This window comes from Vitis vinifera, chromosome 17 (assembly GCF_030704535.1).
Source record: "Vitis vinifera cultivar Pinot Noir 40024 chromosome 17, ASM3070453v1".
NCBI classification, from domain to species: domain Eukaryota; kingdom Viridiplantae; phylum Streptophyta; class Magnoliopsida; order Vitales; family Vitaceae; genus Vitis; species Vitis vinifera.
In genome coordinates this window covers 9271196-9284072 of record NC_081821.1, presented here as the reverse complement: position 1 = coordinate 9284072, position 12877 = coordinate 9271196, and the positions used below count along the sequence as shown (strand labels likewise).

Here is a 12877-nt window from a genome sequence, read left to right as displayed (position 1 = left end):
GATTGAGTAGTTCACAAGGCAATGTGCTAAGGAATAGTCATGACATTTAAGGTGACAAGACAAGCATCAAATGCACATTGATAATATGTAAAAAATGACTTATTTTGCTAAAGACCACATTTAATGCAATAAAATGTACATTAAATGTGATTGAACTCCAACTCATAATTATGGTTTGTATAGCGCCTTAACCCAAATCAAGGATCACATAATCATTACTTAACTACACATCAATGAGGCATGGATTAGGCAAGATCGTTCAACAACTAACATAGAAAGTTCATCCAACCAATTAAACCCACAAATCCTTAATAAAACCCTAGGATTGAACAAACCAAGGTACACACATACATTGATTATTTGTAATTGTTCTCTCTTCTTCAATATCTTTATAATTAGTTTGAGTATCGAGGAGAGCTTTGTCATTTTGTTCCTAATCTAACTAGTCTTCATCCACATTAGAGATCAAGGACAAATGATTCATGATACAAACTTTTCATTTTTCAAAAAAACAAAAAAAAGTGCAACAATATTGAATCATCTCATACCAAAGTCCAAATTTAGTTATTAATATGGATAGCAAAATTTGAACTTACAAACGATTGAAATTTAAATTATAAATTATAAAATTAAAGTAAGAAGGAAAAAAAATGCTAGAGATGAAGAAAGAAAGATAATGGGGTCAAAGAAAAAGAAAGATAAGGGGTTAGAGAGAGGTAGAACGTCACAATCTTCTCTTGGATTGGCTATTACGTTTGGGCCGAGACAATTTTTTTGTTGTATCGAGTCTATTGACTATTACTTTGGGTAGAGCCTCGTTTATAGATGTTGAATAAAAAAAGTGCAAATTTAGCCTCAACTCTAAAAAATGAGCAGCAAAAATGTGGGGGATCTCACCTAATCATATGATCATAAACCAAAATAGGGAAACTTTGGTTTCCATATGTTGATATGGAAATTTAGTAACATAAGAACCTAACTTTCCCATTTTCAAGTAACCATATTAATACCAAAAATATTTTGGATTTCCTGTACTTTCAACTTATGTGGTTTTTGTTGTAAAACAATTTTAAAAATTACCAAAAATTTTATCAACCCAAAACCAAAAATCTCATGTTAAATAAAATTAAAAAAAACATGTTGATTATTTTAGAAAATGTAGACAAAATCCATTGTTGATCTTGAAGAAATATGGTGCTTCTAAGGCAATAGATGAGGAAACCACCTTTTTGTTTTCGCTCTTGTGATGGGAGGCAAGAGAGGCAACGTTTTGTATTTTCAGAAAAGAAAACTAAAGACACCAAACTTCAGTTTTCTTTTTTTCCCTTTTATTAAATTCCTCAATGTCTTAGGGACCATAGCCTTTGGGTTGTTGGGTCACATGTGCCTTAGGCCCATCATGTAAGACATATGTGACTTGGGCTCTACACACAAGGTGACCCATACTTAATAAATATAAATTGAATATATATAGTTTAATCGTAAACAATTATTAATATATGTGAGTCCATAATTATTTTAACATATTTTAATGCCAAATTTACCATCTCCCCTTTTTGCCAAGTAAGCATCCACATGTTAAAAATGAAAGAAAAAAAAATCCCTCTTTCCTTTCACCATTGAGCACCAAAGAAAACTCAAGATTTAATTTGTTCTTCTCCCTCTCCCTCTCAAAACCCAAAGAAACTCTAAAATAAAAAGTTTTATCTCCACTCCATTTCCATCGATTCACTAACTCAGAAATGTTAGGGATTCAAAAATCTCTCACCCAATTAATCAATTTTTTGCCCAATCATTTTGATCATCATCATCATCATGACAGTCCTCCAAGATTGGATTTCTGGATTCATATTTGGGCATGCTCGAAACTCGTCCTCTCATCACCAAAAGCATTACATCCCCCTTCTTCTTCTCTTCTCAACTGTTAACTTGACATCCCAGGTTAACCCTAGATTTTCATTTAAAAAATAAAAATAAAAATTGGGGATTTCATTATTACGTTTTCTTTCCTTTTTTATTGGAAATTATTGTAGAATTACAAGATTATGCGTTTTTCATGTTTGACTGCATTGTAATTGAGGCAAAGAATGATGAATTGATTGAGTGAATATCTTTGAAAATATTTAAAAAAAAATTATAACCACATTATTCCATTGATTCTGTAATTGTTCTTTCTTACACTTTAAAAACATAAATTAGTTGTTTCTTGTGCTTTGTGGGGTAGCCTGGAGGGACTGAGTATCAAGTTTTAATTCTTTGCTTATTAATTTATTTTTTTCAATTTTGGTCCTCATCTTGATTTAAAGAATAAAAAAATAGAATCCTGAATTTACAAAATCCTGAAGTCAATTTCCAGGCTTGACCTGAAGTTAATTCAACTTCTAGGAATCAGTGCCTGACCAGAAGTCAGATGTTAAAAATTTAAAACCTTTCATACCTATGTAAGGTTTTACCATTTCAACTTCCGGGCTCCTCCAATTATCTTATCTTCCTTCTACAGTTTGAGTAAGAAAAACTTATTGAGAGACCTTCTTGAGAGAATCCATGGTGGAAGTTTTGGCGATGTGGATGCAGTTGTACTGATCGGGATTGGCCTCGCCCCATCCATCGAGCACCACCATGCCCAAAATCTTTCCTTTCAGGATCTTTAGGTGGTCCGACAGTTTCCATGAGAACCCTCACCTCTCATCTCTTTCTCTATTGTTTCTTCTGAAATGAATGAATCTAAATCAAATCTAAAAAAAAATCAGACCGAGGTACAATATTATGAAGGTTAAAGGGTGTATATATAGAACAAGATTTGACTCCGTGAGAGAAGGTTATGCAAGAAAACTAGATGCTTCACCCACCCAACCCCTTTTTTTTTTCAGATTTCAAAATTAGGGTTAGGGTTTAATACAGAAGGAGCAGAGAATGGATGTCACGTCTCTGCTTTGCGCTCTTCAATCTTCTTCACTCTGAGTTGTAGACATTAGTGGATTGTGAATCTTTGAGAGAGAGAGGGAGAGGGAGAGGGAGATGGGGGTGAAGGCATGGTTGTCAGGAATGGTGCCAATTGCAGCTATGGTGACGGTGGAGTGCCTTGACGTCGGGTTGACCACACTCAGCAAAGCAGCTATGTCCAGAGGAATGGATCGCTTTGTCTTTGTTGTCTACTCCAATGCTTTTGCCTCCCTCATCCTCTTCTCTATATCCTTCATCTTCCTCAGGTCACTCTTTCTCTTTCAGTCCCTTTCTTTCCATTTCCCCCATCAATTAATCCTTAATTTACCAACAAGAAACAAAACCCATGTTCTCTTTTTTTATTTTAATTTCTGTTTTTCTTTTGGATTTGCAGAACAAAGAGACCTCCTCTAAGTTTCTCTCTCCTCTGCAAATTCTTCCTCCTCAGCCTGGCTGGGTCTGTAACTCGATCCATACCGCTTCTCCTTGTTGGTTCTGAAGTGGGTATGCTTACTCTTGTGGTGGAAGTTGGTTAATTTTTGTGGGTTTTGTGCAGGATTACTGTGATGCAGAACTGTGTATTCACAGGCGTAAGCTACGGTTCACCAACGCTTGGCTCTGCTATGAGCAACTTGATCCCTGCTTTCACTTTCTTGCTTGCTGTTGCTTTCAGGTAAACACTGGGGAGAGATTGGTGTCTATTCTTCATTCAATCGTGGATTTGGGTCAGTTTAAATAAATCTTTTGTGATTTTAACTCTCAAATTCCCTATCAAAATCATGGTGACTTCCTCCCTTTCAGACACCATGTATATCAACATCTTTGCTTTTTATTGTTATTTGGCTGTGTTGAGTTTATTGTTAATACAGGGAACTCAACAGCAGAAGTATAAAACTTTGCTTTTCAATTCCTCAATCTTCTCAAGAACCAAACATAGGGTAAATGGGTATGGTTAGATGAAATGTAAAATGGTTCTAGTTAAATATCTCAGCATGAACTAAATGACTTGAATAAATTCGGTGTGTGCTTGTCATCTTCTAGATTGGAGAACTTGGATTTGAGAAGCTCAAGAAGCCTGATAAAAATCCTGGGCACCCTAGTGTCAATCTCGGGAGCACTGATCGTAACCCTTTACAAGGGTCCTCCCATTGGTGCCGGATTGATTAAATCCCCATCAATCTCCTCCAACGACCATCTTCAGAAAACTGCAAACAATTGGGTTATTGGAGGCCTTTTCTTTGCTATGGCTGGTCTTTCAATTTCAGTATGGAACATTTTCCAGGTAATATGCAAATAGAAAGCTTACTCCAGACATATGTTTTCGTTTTTACCTTAAACTTGATGAATTTGGAACTGATATGTGTTCATACCTTACTCATAGGCACCAATTCTGAGAAGGTACCCATCAGAGATTACCATAGTTTCCTTTTTCACATTGTTTGGGGCAATTCAATGTGCGGCAGTTGCTTTGATTGCAGTGAAAGACTCGAATGCTTGGAAACTAAGGCCCGATTTTGAACTCATCACTATAATCTACTCCGTAAGAAACATTTATATGAGAGCATTTTGCTGGCTTTCACCAATATCATGAAACGAGCTTGATGAACTGATCCAACCTCTTCTTATGGGCAGGCTGTTTTTGGAGGTGTAGTGTCATTTTGTGTACAAACATGGTGCATAAAGAGGAAAGGGCCTGTTTTTGTGGCAATATTCAAGCCCTTGGGCATCGGAATTGCTGCCATAATGGGTGTCATCTTTCTTGGCGACACACTCTACATTGGAAGGTAATTTATCCTGATTGATACCTCCCTGTTTTTGCCTTGATCATTAATATCAAGCAGGAGGTGTTCAGAAAGGAATGAAGACATCTGCAAAATGGCTGACAATTTCAAACGCTTTTGCAGTGTTATAGGAGCAATTATAATCGTCACAGGTTTTTATGGAGTGATGTGGGCGCAAACCAAAGAAGGCGAAAAGGGTGAAGCCCAAGAAGTTGATGGGCTGCCGTCAACCTCAGAGAAGGCCCCTCTGCTGCAGAGCCGCAGAGATGAACAAAAGTGGTTGGATTAACTCTGGATGCAACCAATAATAAACCATCCATGTACACAAAATCATGTTTATTCTGATTCATAATATGTTCCTGATTGTCATTGAAGCTCTGTAAGTGCCCTCTAGAACCCAAATTTTTTAATATAACCAAGTTTCTTTACCCTGGAGTTTGAATAGTCAGCTCAGAGCTCTCACAAGTCACAACCAAGAGCTGTTTGGAGTTCCAACCACCTATGAAGACAAAGGCAGTGATTATGGTGTTAAGTAATGGTAAATATAGGATTTCTGTAAAGCAGGTCTAACAATTGCTCCCAGATAAATTGATTTAAGATTTTATTGAGTTGAAACGAGTTTAGTTTCGTTATCAGATTAATAAACAAGAATACATTTAAATGAGAATCTAGAATCCATCTAAAACAATTCAGATATCCTCACTGTACTGGGTGTTGGAACAGAACGGGCAAAGCCATGGCCACCTACACCTGAGCGCAAAATATTTACAATCTTTCCATGTCCAAGAATACAATAGATTTTAAACTCTTCTGCCCCTCAAACGGTCTGGGCACATTGTCAAAGTAAGCAAGTTACCATTCATATTATTCAGTCAATCCAACCTTTATTCAGTGACAACAGTGCCTTCTGTGTGCCATATTCGGCATAACAATATGAAGAGAAGCTCTGCAGTTTATTTATTGAATAGCACTATAGATTCCACTCACAGAAGGGCAAAATGCCACAACCAAACCCTTCCAAGCCCCATTAGGGAAGGTACACCGTCAAATTGTATTTTCGAGAAAAGTGATGTACAACCTGTTCAGAGTATGTGACCTGCCTGTCTCTCCAGAAGAAAAAAGAAAAAAGAAAATAAACATTAATTCATCCGGGAAATGAAAAAGTACCAAATCAGAGGACCACCAGCCAAGTAATGAATCCTCCATGATACGCTCCCTCGCTAAAAGACTAAAAACCATCAATCCACAGTGAGATTCATCCTGTTGTTGTGCAGAGCAGGTCTATAAACTTAGCACCATGTTGAAAGACAATTTGGAAAATACCATCAACAACCCACCCATAACTAAAACCGTCTATAATCTACTATTCCAGATGATGTTTCTAGTGACTAAAGAAGCCTACCAAGCTGGTATTAGTATTGTTTTCCTCACTATGCAGTATACTAGGTTGAAGAGTAAGGCAATCTACCACCCAACATTTTGACCCCACCTCATGTCTTAAGATCATCAGACATTTTTGAAGGTATGCAGTGTGTTGTAAGAATGTCCAATGTTGCTGCTTTGGCAGTCTTTGTTCTAAGGACCACTATCTGCATCGCAAAAACACAGAGTAACAGAAAAAAATAGTGAGTCGGTGTGTTGAGAACAAGATAGATAGATAGAGAGAGAGAGAGAGGACCTGCTGGTATTCTAGATCAAATTTCAAAAATTCGTCATCACAGCTCTCTACCATGTTGGCCAAGCTCTTCAGATTCTTCACAGGCTTACCATTGAGAGCAAGAACCTGGCCAGTAGAAACAAAATAAAGCATTCAACAACTGAAGGTAAAAGCCAGCTTCTTGCATCATAAGCATTTGCAAGACTGCCATTCTGACCTGTGTGTTAACAATGTCTTCATACCCAATATTAATATCAGCAACCAGCACCTTCACAAAAAAAGCCAAAAGAAAATGTAAATTAATAAAGATCAGCACAACAAATTCAGCATAAACATCAGAGCCACATGTGTGTTTATGAGTGTATGTGCAAAATAATATGGGATCAGCACAATACATTCACCATGACATCAGAGCTACATGTACACATGTGTGTGTGTGTGTAAGGTGGTGGGGGGGGAGAGAGAGAGAGAGAGAGAGAGAGAGACCTGAGAAACCACAACAAGTTGCTCATCTTCTGATTGGGGCATTGAATGTAAGAGTTTGTCTAAAAGCTTGACTGGAGCTTCATATTCATAATCCTTTCCATACTGGCCACACAACAAAGCAGCATTGGGACAATGTAGCAGAATACAAAAACTTCATAAACTTGATCTCAAGAACTACTAATAAAAGCATGAAGTACGCAGGATAAACTTACACACATGCATGTCTAACATGCATCAACAGGATAACATCAAAATTTATGGTTGAAAAAACGAATGGATTCAGAGCATTAATAAAAACCAAACAGTCACATAACCCCAAAAACAGGAGAAAAAAAGAGAAGAAAATAAAAGAAAACTGAAAATTTGACAAAAATATGAAGCACAATACGTCACCAGCTCACAGACAAAGATATACCTTGAAATATAACAGAAACATATCTAAAAACTTACATAAACCCTTCACAAAATGATGTTGCTGTTTACAAGACAGCACATAGAAATTTATAATATTTAGCAGTTAGCTGCTACACATCTCCTCTTATTATCCTTGCATGCACCTGCTCCAGTATAGACCACAAAGACATGGAAAGGATGCAAGAGACTTGATTTCAAAAGATATTGGAGAAGCTCACAAGTAAAATGGTAGGAAAAGTGTGTGGCCTGAGAGAAGCTAGCATTTGATTAACCAGCCCTGTTGGGTTATCTTGGAGTCAGTTTGGAGTAAATAAATTGCCACTAAAATGGATGTAGGATGAGTGGGAAGGTCAGCAATTTCTTTTCTTTGTGCTGTTCACCTGGTAAATGAATGATGAGCACAACTGATCTTTGGCCGCTATGAGCAGACATAAATTGGAATTGTACAACTAGAAAATTTCAGAATTAGTGGCACAGTCAGGACCATGTAAAATGCACAAGTAAATGAAAACAAGACTAGACAAATGGGATTAACAAAACAAAATTCACAACGCTGAACAAGAAGCAGGTACCCAAATCATGTGTATGTGGACGCATAGAAATGTGCAAAACCTTATCACTAATAAAATAAGTAGGAGAAATAACACAGCCTAAGACCATCTATCCTTGTGAGGTCGCAAGTGATGAGGGATTGCATAGTAAATATGCTCAGCAGTTCAAATAAAAATCTCACAAAAATCATCAATGCTATCACTCTATGATTTCATACATAAACAATTTTCAGAGCTCCATTTAAAAAATAATTTAACATATTGAAAAAGACACAATAAAAGAATAATTCATCACCACTACAACGTAATGTCATACTTTAAGTGGTTCAACCTCAACAATGCTAGAATTTTTGGTAACTAGGATTACAAAAAGTAGCAAGCAGAAGCAGGTATGGTTTTATTTTCCAGAAACAAATATATACACCCAGACAAGTGTTTCAAAGGGAAATGTGTACCTCAGAACGGAGATATGGTACAGATACAGTAGAAAAAACAAATCCTGCAATAATGTAATATGATGGAGGTTTGCCCTTGTTGTGTGCTGGAATAATCCTTCTGTGAGTTGCAAGTTTGATATTAAATTTGAGCATCTTAGAATCGCGAAGAACTGTAATTGTAGCATTATCTCCAGTATATTTCTGGGAGACAAGGTAACTAAAGCCAATGCGTTCCCCATGTCGGAAAGGAACTGAAAATCACCAACAGGAAAGAAAGTTACAAGTCAAGAACACAATAAGAACGGAAAAGTGTAGTGAATAAGAAGAGACAAGAATGAACATGTTGCTTTCCATATAGGAATGTCCCCAGATCCAAAATCTGCACTCTTTGTCAAGTTACAACCATTTACAAAGGTAATTTCACTCCATCATCAATTTCAAAGTGCATCAGAGACTCTTCAGCACACATTATCATTTATGAGTTTGCTTTCCATATAGGAATGTCCCCAGATCCAAAATCTGCACTCTTTGTCAAGTTACAACCATTTACAAAGGTAATTTCACTCCATCATCAATTTCAAAGTGCATCAGAGACTCTTCAGCGCACATTATTATTTATGAGTCTACAACTGTCTAAAATGTACTTTTCAGCACACATTATGAGTGCTTCAGAGACTACCAGAGTGAATAAACAAGGAAATTTCATCTTGAGATAGAACATAAGGGTCAGTTTAGGAACTTTTTCAAAAATGGTTCTCTAATATTTTTTAGAATAGTTTTTTGGATCAGTTTTAAAAACAGTTCTCTAATGCTTTTTCAGAACAAATGTCTGTTTAAGAACTTAGAATGTTCTCAATCTGTTTTTGTCTTTTCAAATCTATCTTAAAAATAATTTTTATCTTTAATGCTTTGTTTTCAATCATTTTCCACATTTGTACAATTACTTTTTAAAACAAAAACTCAGAAAACAGGTAAAAAACTGAAAACGCATGTTTTCAAAACAAGGTCTCAAAAAATTCTTTTTATGTCAAAAAATTACCAAACATATTTTTGAGTATAGAAAACAATTTTTTATCTTTAAAAACAATTCCCAAATAGGCTCTAAAGTTTACAGAAATGAAAATATAAAATAAAAATAAAAATACAGTTTTGGATCATGTTTTACAATAAGGTAACACAAAAAAGGTACAATACACTATCAGAATACCACAATTATGATAAATGCATTTCAGTAAGGCATACAAACTTGAAGATACTCAGTGCAAATATGTAGGTGTGGAGCAGATAGGGGAACACTTACCTGTTCCATCATTAGCAATATCAACACCATCAAAACTTAGTATAATGTCTGATGGCTTTAAAACTTTAGATTCTGGGGCAGTAGGATCAATTCTTCTAACACGAACGCCCTTCTGATCAGGTTTCATTCCCATTGCCATTCGCAAATCAGGATTTTCCATCTTCTGCCACTCAAGGCATAGGATTGGGAATCCTGGAACATTTAAAACAAAATCATGATAACAAATATCATGGAATTAGAAGCAGGGGAAAAAAAAGGTTTGAGCATTACATCATAAAGCAAGGGAAAAATTTTTAAGCATTATGTCATAGAAAATAATTGGATAGGCAACAGCACTACCATTTTGGTATCATAAGGAAGTTATGCACAAAGATAAACTGTAAGCTGTTCAAAAATCCAACAAGAACATTATCAACCGAAATAGTTGAAGCCACAATCAAATACATACCAGTATATGCTCCATTCTTCTCATAATCTTGGATAAAGTGCTTGATGACTGGTGTTGGTATGACATAACCTATATTCTCTGCATCTTCATGTTTAAGAGACTGAAATGCAATGCCCACACAATTGCCCTTCTCATTGAAGGCAGGCCCACCAGAATTTCCAGAGTTTATAGCAGCATCTATCTGTAAAACCATCAAGAATAGGAGACATCAGAAAAATGGATCAACAAGCCAACAATAACTAAAAGAGAAAAAGGAGAAATGTGACCCCATGACCTGTAAACCCAGAAGCTCAGTGGACCCATGAACATAAGATAGGATCTCTATTCTTGATACAACACCACTTGTTACAGAAATCGTGTCTCCCCCAATTGGGTACCCCACTACAGTCACAGCATCTTGTAGTGTAGGCAAATTCCCAAACTCCACAGGGGATACGCCTTCCCAAAACTCATCATCGTTAACCGTTAGCATAGCTACACATCAAATACCAAAATTTGCTTTAGTGTAACACTCCATAATTCAATCCACATAATAACCCACAACTATCCATTCACTTCATGGATGACAGACCAGGGGAAATGGAATGCCCATGCCCATGCAACTATCTCACATCTCTCATGCTCTCCATTGGTGGTGAGACTTCCATGGGTAGTGGAGATTCATCCCTCTCATTCTCACCATGTGGGAATTTTGCAATGAGAGAATTCAACCTAATCTTGCTCTCAAGTCCTCTTCCTTCTATGCCACTATTGATTCACTCATAATAACATTTTACATCAAGATTTGATGGCACTAAAAGAGGTTAAACTTTTCAAAACCAATAAAAGCACACAATTTCCTTGAGGATATTTCTAAAGTGAGTAGCAACCATGAAGCATGTCTTTAAAAATATCAAGGAAGAATAAAATTTTTTATGCCTCTAAATATTCAAGTAGCCTAATTCAAGTATCATTTGAAGCATCAAATGAAGTGCTCAAGATGTTCCTTGTGCTATTGCATTATGCCATCAATCTTCTACCTAATCCCCACTTGGGATGACTCAAACATAAACATCATTTTGACATCTCGCCATTGCAAGTCTGTAACCACCCAGAACCCAATACATTTCTTGTTCTTAGCTCCCATAAGCATATGGCTAATGCATCCTTCAAGTTGATTTTAAATTAATAGCTCCCTTGACCTCTAAAGGGGACCCGAAAACCATATAGCACTCAATCGCTTAAAGAATGACCTCGAGTATACACCACACAATTATAATACAGAATTGATAGTCCTAACATCAAGTAATTCTTCCCTGAATTCTGATTCAAACACACCCTTAGGTGTTAGAAAACGAAATCTTAATCCTAAACAAACAAAAACAATTCAACACAATTGAAAATGGGGGTAAGGAAACATACCAATATCGCACTCAGTCCCAATGGCAAGCACAGTGGCCAAATACTTGACATCAGAACCCCGTTTCTTGAGCTTCACCTGGGTATAATGCTCCACAGAATGGGCATTCGTTAACACCCTCCTCCCACCAATCACAAACCCACTACTGCTCGAACTGTACTGCCTCTTCCTTTGCCACGGCAACGAAAAATTCGGTTCTGTGTGCACGCAAAACACCTTCACCACCGCGTCCATCGCCGGCACCACCCTGGCAACAGCCTCTATCCTCGAGGGCTGTTCCGCTGACAACCCATCGCCGGGCACTGACATAGACACTACGAAATCAGCATTCTCCGCGGCATGAGATGTACGCCTCGCGGAAGACAGGACGACGGGTTTCTCGTGCATATCTGATAGTTGAGGGTTTTTCCGGGGGCGGCCGCGGGGACGCCGCTCGGTGGAAGACTCAATGAGCTCGACGTTGCTGACGGAGAAAACCTCGTCCATATCAGCGATGGTTTGGTAATCAAGGGTTTCCGGAACTGGGTCCTTAGGTTCACGTCCTCGTTTCCTGTTGGTTTTCCCCATGGGAGATTGCTTTCTCCGAAACGCTGCGTTTCACCGAGAGAGAATGCCCAATTTCCACAGGAGGAGAGAGAAAGCTGGAGGTGTTAGAAATGAAAGAAAGAGCGTACGAAATTGCAGAGGGAGGGAAAGGGCAAAGTTATAAACAGGGGCTCCGATCGCCCACAGCTTTCAAGTTTACAGTTTTGCCAATCTCATCTCTCATGTCTATCATGATTTGTATGAGAAAATGGTCCAATTTGAGAATTGCCTTCAATGTGTTGCAGATTAAAGATTCTATTTCTTTTCTTTTATTTTACATTTTTATTTTTTTTTTCTTCTGTGATTATTGAGTACACTTTCCATTTTTTTTAATTTATTCAATACATTAGTATTATTGTGCATTTTGAAGGATTTGTCCCGTATTTTAGTTTCGTGATAAAGTTATTGATTAAAAACTATTTCACTCAAATTATAAGTCGATACAAAAAATCTCGATTTTACTTGATTTTTTTTTATAACCTATCTTGTATATAATATATAATTTCTAAGAGGTTTTATTTGAATTCTTATTAATTTATACGATGGTTTGACACGGTATTAAAATGGTTGATAACTTAATTCACAAGGTAGAAGTAACAATCATTCCAAAACTTGAACTTACATGGATCTCTCGAGAATTTGAAAAAAAATAAAATTCATTCCCAAACCAAACCAAAAGTGCATGAGGCTAAGATGGATCTCTCGTAAATTTGAAACCAAAAGGGGATGAGACTAAGATGGATCTCTTGATGATATAAAATTTTATGATCTTGGATTTGTACAAGGTTGAGGAAAAACACAATGCAATATGATAAATCAAAGTACGTGTCAAATATTAAAGAAAATTGCTAAATATCATGAGAGAGAACCTAAAAA

The 12877-nt window shown here is 36.9% G+C and overlaps 2 protein-coding genes across 2 annotated transcripts; one reads left to right on the top strand and one right to left on the bottom strand.

The window, feature by feature from the left end:
• Positions 1 to 2346: 2346 nt before the first annotated feature.
• LOC100258662 (WAT1-related protein At3g28050) lies at positions 2347 to 5152 on the top strand. The gene is made up of 7 exons (XM_002283341.4): positions 2347 to 3209; positions 3338 to 3400; positions 3500 to 3616; positions 3985 to 4225; positions 4325 to 4483; positions 4576 to 4727; positions 4848 to 5152. The coding sequence occupies exons 1-7, from the start codon at positions 3019 to 3021 to the stop codon at positions 5011 to 5013; spliced, it is 1089 nt and encodes a 362-aa protein (XP_002283377.1). The 5' UTR covers positions 2347 to 3018; the 3' UTR covers positions 5014 to 5152.
• Positions 5153 to 5568: 416 nt separating this feature from the next.
• LOC100253563 (protease Do-like 9) lies at positions 5569 to 12235 on the bottom strand. The gene is made up of 9 exons (XM_002280213.4): positions 11419 to 12235; positions 10292 to 10491; positions 10018 to 10198; positions 9570 to 9761; positions 8288 to 8520; positions 6868 to 6969; positions 6599 to 6649; positions 6403 to 6507; positions 5569 to 6313 (listed from the first exon to the last, which is right to left on the bottom strand). The coding sequence occupies exons 1-9, from the start codon at positions 11981 to 11983 to the stop codon at positions 6215 to 6217; spliced, it is 1728 nt and encodes a 575-aa protein (XP_002280249.1). The 5' UTR covers positions 11984 to 12235; the 3' UTR covers positions 5569 to 6214.
• Positions 12236 to 12877: the final 642 nt, after the last annotated feature.

Coding starts and splice junctions, on each gene's coding strand:
- LOC100258662 (XM_002283341.4), top strand. CDS start 3,019: ATGGGGGTGAAGGCATGGTTGTCAGGAATGGTGCCAATTGCAGCTATG. Junction 4,226..4,324: donor CAGTATGGAACATTTTCCAG/GTAATATGCAAA, acceptor CCTTACTCATAG/GCACCAATTCTGAGAAGGTA. Junction 4,484..4,575: donor TCATCACTATAATCTACTCC/GTAAGAAACATT, acceptor TCTTATGGGCAG/GCTGTTTTTGGAGGTGTAGT.
- LOC100253563 (XM_002280213.4), bottom strand. CDS start 11,983: ATGGGGAAAACCAACAGGAAACGAGGACGTGAACCTAAGGACCCAGTT. Junction 8,521..9,569: donor TATTGCTAATGATGGAACAG/GTAAGTGTTCCC, acceptor GGTGATTTTCAG/TTCCTTTCCGACATGGGGAA. Junction 6,650..6,867: donor AACTTGTTGTGGTTTCTCAG/GTCTCTCTCTCT, acceptor TTTTTTGTGAAG/GTGCTGGTTGCTGATATTAA.